The sequence below is a fragment of the Paroedura picta genome, chromosome 5, assembly GCF_049243985.1.
Source record: "Paroedura picta isolate Pp20150507F chromosome 5, Ppicta_v3.0, whole genome shotgun sequence".
Lineage (NCBI taxonomy): Eukaryota > Metazoa > Chordata > Lepidosauria > Squamata > Gekkonidae > Paroedura > Paroedura picta.
Window position 1 is genome coordinate 9,931,019 of NC_135373.1, and position 12,126 is coordinate 9,943,144.

General features: G+C 45.1%; 1 protein-coding gene across 1 annotated transcript; it reads left to right on the forward strand.

The window, feature by feature from the left end:
• The first annotated feature begins 3,764 nt into the window (after window positions 1–3,764).
• LOC143837034 (interferon-inducible GTPase 5-like) lies at window positions 3,765–9,895 on the forward strand. The gene is made up of 2 exons (XM_077336448.1): window positions 3,765–3,927; window positions 7,637–9,895. The coding sequence occupies exon 2, from the start codon at window positions 7,655–7,657 to the stop codon at window positions 8,897–8,899; it is 1,245 nt and encodes a 414-aa protein (XP_077192563.1). The 5' UTR covers window positions 3,765–3,927; window positions 7,637–7,654; the 3' UTR covers window positions 8,900–9,895.
• The last annotated feature ends 2,231 nt before the right edge of the window (window positions 9,896–12,126 follow it).

Genomic DNA, 12,126 nt, shown 5'->3' on the forward strand with positions numbered 1-12,126 from the left:
GAACCAATCAGAAGTGTGTTTGTCTCCAAAGTTCCCCCAGCATGATCATTTAAATATATATATATGTATATTGACACCTAAGCGTGGCAATGTGTATGTGATGCAATGGATACACGTTGCCACAGAAAATACAGACAAAAAGATCCAAATGCATTAGCAGTGGCTTGGGTGGGCTGGCTGGCTCAGGAAAGCATCCTGCCTGCTCCCAGTGAGAAGAGGCATTCTCACGCCCTCCCCCCCCCATGCCGGGATTTCCATGATCCTTCCTCCTCCCCTTGATGCCTCTGACCACCGCCTCCTTCATATTGCCAGAAGCCCAAGAGGAAGGAGGAGGAGGAAGCCCTCTCCTATCTGTGTTTACTCCAAAACCATGGGGGGGGGGGCTCAAGCATTTCCCCCTCCATATAGTCTAATCCCTTCTTGCTAACTCCTTGCTCAGTGCTGGGACAGACAATAAAGGTCAAGGTAAAGGTATCCCCTGTGCAAGCACCGAGTCATGTCTGACCCTTGGGGTGACGCCCTCTAGCGTTTTCCTGGCAGACTCAATACGGGGTGGTTTGCCACTGCCTTCCCCAGTCATTACCGTTTACCCCCCAGCAAGCTGGGTACTCATTTTACCGACCTCGGAAGGATGGAAGGCTGAGTCAACCTTGAGCCGGCTGCTGGGATTGAACTCCAAGCCTCATGGGCAGAGCTTTCAGACTGCATGTCTGCTGCCTTAACACCCTGCGCCACAAGAGGCTCTGGGACACACAATAAAGGGTGGTAAATCCCCTTTCTTGGATTTACCGCATGGAGGTTTAAAAATGGCCAAATCGTGACATGCCCTCCAAATGTTGTTGACGTCATTTGGAGGGGCTCAATAAGTTGACAACATTAGGAGGCTGCGATGTGAGAAATTCCTTGTGCGGAAGTTGTCCTTGAGTCACAGGGACTCAGAAATCTCACCTCATTTTCTTGAGGGACTTTCGTCCAGAGAAATCTGATTTGCTTATATTATTAGAAAAATGAGTAGAAAAAAATATCAGTCTTATCTTTTTTTCCAATCTGTTCTACCATAATATTTTATTTATTTATATTTATATACAGCTGGTCTCAAATGTCTCGTGGCGGTTTACAAAAATCCATATATACAATAAAATCCCATTAAAACATAGTTAAAACACAATATCAAGATGGGGGATAATAAATATATAACCCACTCCCCTCCCCCTGTTCAGCAAGGCTCATCACTCTCTATCTGGGAGTGAGGTTGGTCTCAGCTAGAGACAATAGCTATTAGTAAAGCCTGTTGCATTCTGTAATACAATGGGCACTAGCTCATGGTTTGGTGTGGGTTTAGTGCCTGACTTGGAAGCTGGAAACCCTAAGAGGAGGCCTCTCTGTGCACAGCAGTCCTGACCCAAGACAGGTTCAATTCCACACCTAGGAAGTGTGGAATTCCAGAACATGAACCTACACCTATCTGGCAACCTTACCTCTTCTCTTCAATGCTTTCTTGACCAGCAAAGCATGGTCAAAGCACGCATTACCTTGTGGGGGGAGTGAGGGTTAATGATGAGAGCCCCTTCTCAGTTCAAGCAAAGAGTGTGATTGTTGTCTCTTCAATGTTACCTGGTAAAGAACTTGATTTCTTCAACTATGACTTCTTAGTGTCTGGGGGGGGGGGCTATCCTCAGAACAGCTATGCTCGTGCCTACTTTCCTTGAATATGAGCCTCAACAGCCAAAAGTGCTGACTCTTACTGCTGAGACTGTGATGTATGTGGCAAACAGATCATCTACATTCAACCTTTAGAACAAAGGGTCTAGCCAAACATTATATGAGTCTGCCTAGGTCTTGCCAAATCAGCCAATTTTCAAAGCTAAATCTTGGGATTCCCTCTCCTGGCCTTCCTGGTCCTAGTATCACATCCCCAACTTGGAGCAGCTTCAGGGAGCTGCTGTCAGGATTCAAGCTGAGCCCTGCCAGTAAAGTCTGTGATAAAGACACATCCGAGATCGAACAGGTAGTTGAAAAGACAAGGGAGAACTTTATTGAACAGACGTGACAGAAATGCTAGACCTCCTAAGCAAGGGTCTTGGCAATAACGAAGAACAATGGACACTGCAGAGATATTATAGAATATTCTCGATAGGGGAGGGGGAACAGGCATTTTTGCGGGAGAGCAGAGGGCAGCAAAGGTGATGGAATTCAGAGGTGGCCAGATTGCCAGGATCTCATCTCTACAGCTATATTTCTGTTGAGTCTTTGCTGTCCATGCAAGGTCGCAGGAACAGCCCGATAAAGAAAAGGAAGGAGGACGCCCAACTGGGAAAGCAGGGAGAGTCTTGGATCCAAAGGACAGATTTACAGGTTTATGACAGCTGGCCTTGCCAGAGTCCAGGAAATGAAAAAGTCATGAATCGGGGCTCATGACAGCTGCTATTTGGCATATTAGGGAAATGTATGTACAGCCTGTCAGCCTACATAAGTTTCTCCAACAGGCAAATATCAGTTCTTTGAGGCAGTTTAGGAAAACAGTATGTGAGAACTTAGACCCTTTCTCCTCACTTAGGGTTACAAAGCTGACCCTGGCAACCAGTGGGATGATTGGAGAGAGGAAAATTGTGATGCCACCTACATCAATATGTTGTTTCTGGGGGGAAACCAAAAGTGATACAGGGATCTAGGAATCACTGGATGTAGAATGTTGCCATTGACTCTCATTGGTGCTGAAACGCTTCGGCCAGTCTGGCTGAGGCCGAAGCAGTCCAAGGCAGCTGCAGCCGCAGCCACAGCGGTCCAGATCGGGACCACTGTGAACAACCCTTCTCCCAATTTGCTGTTTTCTGCAAATTTAATTATTTCCTCCACCCCCTCATTCAGATCACTGATAAAAAATGTTGAAAAGTACCAGAGCCCTGTGGCACCCCACTGCTCACATATCTCGAATCCAATGAAACACCATTGACAACTACTCTTTGGGTGTGGTTTTCTTACCATTTCCCTGGCCACCTAACATCCCAAAATCCAGTCTGCAGTCTCCCAATTTGCCCATCAGAACATCATGGGGAAGCCTTGTCAGAAGCCTTAAGGGAATCCAGGTAAACAACATCAACTGAGTTTCCACGATTGTGTAAGCCCGTCACTCGGTCAAAGAAGGAAACCAGGTTGGTTTGGCTGGACCTGTTGGAGACAAATCCATGCTGACTTTCCCATATCAACAAACTGTTCTTCAGATCGTTGCCGATTAAAATCTGCTTCATTATCTTCCCTGCAACTGAAATCCGTGTCCTGGGTTATCTCTCTTCCCTTTTCTGAAGAAGAAACATTCATTCTCAGCTCACTCCCAGCTTTGGTGTCTCAGATGGCCGACCTACAGTGCCTAGTAACAAAAAAGACATGGGGGCCAAGAGTGATTTACCCTCCTCCATACCACACCCACATCGCACAAGGTTTAAATTATGGGTGTCACTGTCAGGTTTCTTGCCATTCTGATTGTTTGGCTCTTAAGTTTTAGACCTGATGTAAAACCACTGAACTGCTGGAATTCCAGGCTAGAATTCCCCTTTCTCTTTGCTACAGTGAATTTGGTCAATCAGTAAGTCAGTCAGTCAGTGTGTTTTCATAGATGGTTTGACCAGCTTGTTGCGGTTTCTGTTCTCAAGGTTTCGACCACCCAACCAACCCCGGAATCAATATTTGCACAGGGGACAGTAAATATGGCAACTTTAACCCTGAGAGATAAATCCAGGAGATGACCCAAGAAGTCCTGTAATTTATGCAAAACTCCCTCCACCACAGCAGTAGGGTAGGACTTCTGATTGGCACTTCAAGGCCTGATCAGGTAATATAGAGGGGGAACAGGGAAGACAGGACACCCGTTTGAAGCAAACCAGCCACTGCTGATCTCCAGCTTCTGAAAGTGGCATTTGGCCATAAACGGTAAGCACATTTCCCTTGGTTTTGTATCCTTCCCAGATTGAGCGTGGATGTTTTAAATAACTGTGTATAGCTCTTTCCCTCAAATGTGTAATACATAATTGTACAGGAGGACAATTTTATAAAGGCAATGGGGCCGGCTACAACGGAACGGTACATGAAGGTTCTTTTCACAAGGGTTGGACTGCTTGGACATATTAGATATTTTATCCCTGGCATTGCAAGTGGTTGAAGGCACGAGAGCCTTGCAAAAAGAAGAAAAGGTAGAGGATCAATAGAACACAAATTGTGGTGCCAAATGCATGGGTCTTGGTAAAGCATCCAGCATCCCCCTCCCCTGGTCACTAGCAGGGGATAGGGGTAACATTATCTGGTCCAGTTTGAGAAATCCTTGGAGATTTGGGGATGGAGCCTTGGGAGGACAGGGGCCTCAGCGGGGTACAATGCCACAGAGTTTACCAGGGGAACTGATCTCTGTAGTCTGGAGTAGAGAGGTCTCCAGCAGGTAGGTTCCGGGTGACTGCAGGGTTCATCCAAGGATCTCCAGAAGGCTCAGGGAAAAAAAAAAGATCTGTTCTGGGTCCCCCCCCCCCATGAGGTTTTTCTGTGTGCTGCTTAGTCTTTCTGGTGCTCTTCTGAGTCCAGCTCCTCCTTCTCCTTCTCCTTCTCCTTCTCCTTCTCCTTCTCCTTCTTCTTTGCTGCTTTTCTCTACCCAAAGGAGTAGTGGCTTCAAGTGGCTTAAATTTGCCTTCCCTTTTCTCTCCCCACAACAGACACCCTGTAAAGGAAGTGAGGCTGAGGGAGATCTGAAGAAGATCTGGTTCTTATATGCTGCTTTTCTCTCCCAAAAGGAGTCTCAAAGTGGCTTAAATTTGCCTTCCCTTTCCTCTCCCCACAACAGACACCCTGTGAGGGAGGTGAGGCTGAGAGAGCCCTGATATTCCTGCTCGGTCAGAACAATTTTATCAGTGCTGTGTCTAGCCCAAGGTCTCCTTCTTGCCTGTACATAATTCATTCCACTCCCCCTCACAGTGGAAAGGCTGCCGGGCTTCCAGTCTTTCCCTAGAGATGTTGACTTTGAAAAGTGTCAGGTCAATAACTCAGTTTCTGTATCCTTAATAACCTGAGGGGTTTGGTGTCTGCTGCACACCACTCAAAAGGGGATGTTTAGCAGGGACAAGAGAGGGAGCAGGAGAGCTTGGAGGTAGAGTTGCCACCTTTCCTTCTGGCTCCTGCTCCTGTGTCTGCCAGCAGTTTGATCTGCAGATGAGGTTGTCCCACTCCTCTTCCCACAACAAGCAATGGCATCTGCTGAATCTTGCCGATCACACTGTTAAAGGCCCAAGAGCGAGGCCGGATGTTTCCCTGTGCTGGTGGTAACTTCTCCTGCGACCCCACAAAGTCTGCCATAACCTCCTAGTTTGTGCAGATGAAAAAAGAGGGAGATGTTTGCAGAAATGATGAATGATTACTGCCTGGGCTTCCTCTGTGACAGGGACTAGCCATGTGTGATTCATTTTGGATAGTTCAAAAAGTACCTGAATCAGTGTCGATTCAGATACTTTTTGGATAAATCTGGTCCGAATCATGCTTCCCCTTAAGTTAAACTGGCCAATTCAGCCTTGGTTGAATCATCAAATCACAATTTGAGCACAATTAGGCCATTGGTTAGTTTAAAAGGGTAAAATAACTTGAAGAGCTGGAACTTTTTACTAGCCGAAGAAGTCACAGCTTAAAATCTGACTACACACCAAGAAATTGGCATGGACTACGATTACATCTTATCTCTGAATGAGTCTACCATTATTTACCAAATTAAACAAAGGCTCCTTGATCAGGTATTTCAAAAAATCCACCCAACTGTTCCGGCGACTTGTTCTCCCTGTAGTCTCCAAAACCATTTATGCACTGGAAACTTCACTGTTCCACCTCCTGTGCAGGAGCACAAATCAGGGGCGGATGAGGTACACAAGGCCAAATGCTCCCCCATGTGGGTGCAGGAAGAGGTGGGACAGCCTGCCACGACTAAAACTCCAGCCTGCAGCCCAGCATGAAACCTCTAGTGCATAAACGGTCCAAGTGAAGCCTGGAATAATGCCGGCTTATTTCTATAACTTGGCAAATCCTCTTTATCGCAGAGCATTTTTGCTTGCTCGGCTCAACGCCTTTCCATCCAAAGTATTACAAGGGAGATTTGCAAAGATTTCTTTCGAAAACAGACTATGCACTTGTGAATCAAATTCTCCTGACACCATCCAACATATCTTACTGGATTGTCCCTTGTTCATTGTCCAGCGAAGGCATATTATACCTCTTATACCAAAATGGAGAAACCATTCAAGAGACCTGATCTGCCAGTTTTTATTGAATGATAAGGAAGCCGATGTCACTTTTATTATGGCTGAATTTCTGTCTTCAGTTTTTAAATTCAAACTGACTGATGTATCTTGACTTTCTCTGCTTATTTTGTTAATCTGCTTTATGCCAATAAAGGTATTGTGTGTGTTTGACTAAAATGTCCCTTTTATGACTATTCCATGGTAGGGGGAGGTGGGGACGTGAGGTAGAAGCTCCATATTTGAAGCGTAGCTGTGGGAGTCTCTCCTCAAAAGAACCCCCAGGTTTCAAAAAGATTGGGCCAGGGGGTCCAATTCTACAGACACCCAAAGGGAATTCCCATGTCTGACCTCCCGTTTTTCCAATGGTGAGGAGAAAAGACAAGAACACAGAATCTTTTCCCTATGCCATTGGAAACAATGGAGGTTGGATGGGGGCATCCTTTTTAGGGGTCCATAGAATTGGACCCCATAGCCCAATCTTTTTTAAAACTTGAGGGATTCTTTTGAGTAGAGGCTCCTATAGCTACACTGCTAATTTGGTGCCTCTACCTCAAACCCTGCCCTCCAAGACCACAGTATAGACAGAAAGGGAAAAAGTTCTATCTATCTATCTATCTATCTGTCTGTCTGTCTGTCTGTCTGTCTGTCTGTCTGTCTGTCTGTCTGTCTGTCTGTCTGTCTGTCTATCTATCTGTCTGTCTGTCTGTCTGTCTGTCTGTCTGTCTGTCTGTCTGTCTGTCTGTCTGTCTGTCTGTCTATCTATCTATCTATCTATCCATCTATCCATCCATCCATCCATCCATCCATCCATCCATCCAATTTCTAGCCCGCCATTCTCGGTAACCGGTTTGCGGTGAGTTGCATAAAAAGTTAAACAATAAAAACCCATTTGACTGGATACAGGCAAATTGATTCAGCCGAATCCAAGCCAGGGAAGGGTGCTTTGGGTCCTTAAAATTTGGGTCAGATCTGAAATAGTATGAATTTGTTGTTGTTATTGCTCATGCCTAGTCATGATACGGAGGAAGGCAATGGCAAGCCACCTCTGGATGTCTCCTGCCTTGAAAACCCTCTGGGGCCACTTTAAGTCAGCTGTGACTTGACGGCACTCTCCACCCCCACCACATGGTCAGACCATATGGAGGTGGGATGGCATTTGGGGTATGAGGAGAGCAATCACAGGAGACCAACAAATCTTAAAATCTTTTCCGCCAACTTTTCCACCATTAGAAATATCTCACATGGATTTTGTTCTCCAGCTCTGAAGAGCTTCTCTTAATGAATCCATGCCAAATCCATCCTTTCAAAGAAAATGTTTCAACAATGTTTAAAATTTCGTTAACCGTTGGCTTTTTTTTTCTCTCCCTGATCAGTATGCACGAAGAATCAACATGGGATCGGCAATCTCACAAGAAATCGTAAGAGATGAGCTGGGAAAGATGAAGGAAGCTTTGGATAATAACAGTCTCTCAGATGTCATAAAACAAAGTAACATTAACTTGAATTTGTTGAAGAATACCACCCTAGACGTTGCCATCACAGGGGTGTCAGGTGTTGGGAAATCGTCTCTTGTGAATGCCCTGAGAGGAATGACAGACTTTGAAGAAGGTGCAGCTGAGACTGGAACAGTGGAAACAACAATGAATGCAAAGGGATATCCACACCCCACATTCCCCAAAGTAACAATATGGGACCTTCCAGGGATTGGGACACCTTGCTTTAAAGCTGAGGAATACCTGCGGAAGGTGAATTTTGAGAGGTATGATTTCTTCATGATCCTTTCCTCAGAACGTTTCACCACAAATGACATCCTCCTGGCCCGTGAAATTTGTAATATGAACAAAAAGTTTTACTACGTGTGCACCAAAGTGGATCGCAGGGTAAACTCTGCAAGAAGGCAACAAAGCTTCAATGAGGAGAGAACCCTTGAGACGATAAGAAAATACTACTGCGCTAATTTGGCAAAGGCAGGGGAATTCTGGCCAAGGGTTTTCCTCATCTGCAGTTGGGATTTGAATAAGTACGATTTCCCACTCCTGCAAAAGACCTTAGAAAATGACCTGGATGATCTCAAGAGGTATGCTTTAATTACAACGATGCCAAATTTATCAAGAGAAGTCCTGAAAAGGAAGAAGGATGCTATGGAGGGCCTTATATGGACACTGTCCCTTGTGTCCGGTGCTGTTGGTGTCATTCCTATCCCAGGGCTGTCTACTGTCTGTGATTTTGGCATCTTGGTAGGAACAATGATAGATTTTTGCAAGGTCTTTGGCTTGGATGAGGATTCTCTCCATAGGCTTGCGAGCCGCGTTGGGAAACCTGTTCCAGTGTTGAGATCAGCTATCAAGAAGTCTGAAGTGGCCAACAGGATCACACGTGAATTTGTCACTCGTCTTTGGCGGAGGTCAACTGTATGTAGAACAATGACAACAGCAGAAATTTTTCTTGATTTTATACCTGTATTGGGCTCTGTATTTGGTGGAATTGGTTCATTTGCCACTACATTCTACATGCTGAAGAGCTTTCTGAATGATGTTGAGGAAGATGCTGCGAATGTTCTGGCCATAGCTACTGCTCCATACCCATCTTTGCCCCCACAGAGGAAATTCAGACGGGGGGAACTCAAGGTGAAATGATGGAGGGGGCCTGAATTACACAGAAGTAGCACTTGCCCTCAAGGCCAATCTCCCATTTACTTCTATTCTTACCTTTTCTACTTCTCTTCTAAGATCTTGTACGATCTCTAATGCTAGGATAAGTAGTAGAGGTTACAAAGGACCTCCCTGTTATGTTTTACATGCCAGAACTTATTGAGTCCTTCAAACTTTCTGCTTATGCCCTCATGCTAACATGATAAATGCTCATGGGGAAATCAAGATATTAAAGATAAAGCAATAAATATTCAATGTTTGCTATTTTATCAATCACTTTCAAAACTAAAGAAGATCATTAACATGGAAGGTGGAGCTCTAAGAGATGCAACTGAGTTCAAATCGTTGATTGCAAAACTAAAAGACCATTAACTATAATGGATATATAAGATGAATCTTCAACTTGTAACAGAAGAAGTGAAAAATGTATTATCAAATCTATGCAGAATTTTAGAGAGCAGATAACTATAAATCAATGGGAATTCTTATGGGAGAAATAAATCAGGTTTACAGCTAGCTAGGAATTAAGACAAAAATTGGTACAAAATGCTTTTTAGATGGTATAACCTCAAAGGAGATTGAAAAAAATACAGTTAAATGTACAAAGGAAAATGCTGGAAATGCCAAGATGCAGATGGAATTTTTAAAAAATATGTGCTGGACTTGTAAAACAACAACAACAACAACAACAAAAATTGTAAGGACATAGATGGATGTTAGATGGTGGTACTGCCTAGAATTATCTACACAGCTAAATGGAAACTGCATGTCTATCCCTGCCTAGGAGAACGGGAAAATGAACTCATTGAATATACAGCAATGGCAAAATTAACATCTTATTTGAGAAATAGATGAATCAAAATATTTGAGGAGAGATGCAAATAGGAGACAAATTTAGGATGAGAAGTAGTTCAAATAAGATGTACACAAATGTATTAAAATGTTGGTGCAGACCAAGCATATAAATGTATTTAAAAAGTGGATCCTGAGCAGAAATACCCTCTACTTATTATGAGACTAGGCAAAAAGCCCACTGCAGTAGTAAATGCAGTGGGCACTAGTGGCGCATTGGGTGGGGGTTGGGGGGAGGCAGCATGCACGAGGAGAGGTAGGACTCTCGAGGCACGGAGCGGTTTCCCTTCTGTGCCCTGTGTCTTGTACTCTGAGGGCGGCGGGGTGAGCATGTGGTAGCCTTGAGGCTGGGGCTCCGTGGCCTGGGTTCGGCTGCCACTGCCTCACTGCCATGACCGCTCCTGCATGGCTGCCACTTGGCTGCTGTCTTCTTGGCCACCGCTGCACTGCCTGCTGCTGGGCGGGGCTCGGTGGCTGTTGGGGAATGTGTTGCGTGGGCGTTGGTGGGGTGGCCGATGCACAGGAGTGTCTGGCTGTGAAGCTGCGAACGCGCCTCGTGGCTGGCTCCTGGGGGTGGGCACTGTGCAGACCGGCACAATCTGTGTGCACCAAGCTTCGCTGGGCATGCCCGGATTGGCCCAAGCAGCCGGAAGTAGCATCTGGACATGCGGACATGTCCTGGACACCGGTCCGCCCTTAGTGGCTCTTCCAAAATATTAGAGAGCCACTAACGGTTAAGATATATAACAGATTTTCTTTCAGTACTCTGATAGATTCCTTATGGCAAATATATATAATACCAATATGCAGTAAAGATGAAATCAATAATGTAGATGTAAAAAAGATTATTATGGAATTTGAAACCAAAAATGTTGAATATAAACGTACCCCAATAATAGTAAGTGATGATATATTTTATGGGTAGTGTTTTAGAAGAAGAGTTGTTTTTTATACCTTGCTTTTCCCTACCCGAAGGAGTTTCAAAGCGGCTTACAATCAACTTCCTTTCCTCTCCCTACAACAGACAACCTATGAGATAGGTGGGGCTTAGAGAGCTCTGACAGTACTGCTCTGTGAAAACAGCTTTAACTGGACTGTGACTAGCCCAAGGTCACCAGGGAATCAAACCCAGCTTGCCATATTAGAAGCTGCTCTTTTTAACTACACCAATCTAGCTCTCAAAATTAAAAATTACAATGAAGGCGGTTTTGGGAAGGAATGCTTTTTTCCCTTTCATACATCCTGTGTTACATTTTTAAAATAAGGTGACCAGATTTTAACATTGGTAAAGCGGGACACCATGTTACACCTTCATGCACAGAAGCCCATGGCTGGACTCTGAGCAGGTGGCACACACAGAAACCAGCCTGGCAGAGATTGACTATGGAGTCAGTAGGGCCTCTCAACAAACCTAGGAAGCCAGGGCGTAAACTGCACGGAGCTTTTATTCCACTCCCAGGTCGATTCAGTCCCTCCCGTCTGCACTGAAATCGATTTCCAATTTGATTTCCATCGATGGAAATTTTCCATCTGCCACCGTCATGCCTGGACCCGCATTCACCGTACCTTTGCCTCGGAATATCAGAAAGCGCTTATTTTCCGGAATATCCCCCAATTCGCGCCGGATGCACCAAAGGATCCACGTGTAGATGTCCTCGGCACTCGGATTAACCGGCATTCCTCCCCCCGCTCCTCCCCAATGGTGACATTACGGAACTGTCTTTTGCTGATTGGTCAGCCAACCCCCGCGTTTCCAATGCTGACACTGCGTGGTTCTCTCTTGCTGATTGGTCGACAACCCCCCCCTTTCCAATGCTGACTGAACGTGTTTATCTCCTGCTGATTGGTCGACTTGCAGAGTCGAAAGAAAGGGCCATCCTTTGGGTTTATAATAATTGTTTCACGGGTAAATATGCTGTTCAGCTCTGTTTTGAGAGCTTAGATTGTTTGAGACAGCACAGAAATGGAAAAGTGTACAAATACGGTAATAAAAAAAACATATCCAGGCGCACTCTGGTGGGAAGTAGAGCACATAGCAGGGCAGTACATTGCGTGAAACAAAATAAATCTTGGGCTCCACCTTGTGGTTGTTGAGACTGCTCACAATCTCTAGTCTCACGAAATATCACGAGAGCAAACATGGCGACACGTCTGAACGTCAGGAATCGATTTAAACTAACATGATGCAGATGACGCAAGTATGTTAAAGCTGTTTCGTTTCGGAAATAATGTTTGTTGCAGATCACTCATAATGCCCGAGCCCGAATTGGGCGGAGATCGGCAAGAATAAAAGCGGGAAAATCAAGAGATGCAGAATAGGCCCAGACTAGGTCTCCATTTTGTTTGGGCTTCACTAGATG

Coding starts and splice junctions, on each gene's coding strand:
- LOC143837034 (XM_077336448.1), top strand. CDS start 7,655: ATGGGATCGGCAATCTCACAAGAAATCGTAAGAGATGAGCTGGGAAAG.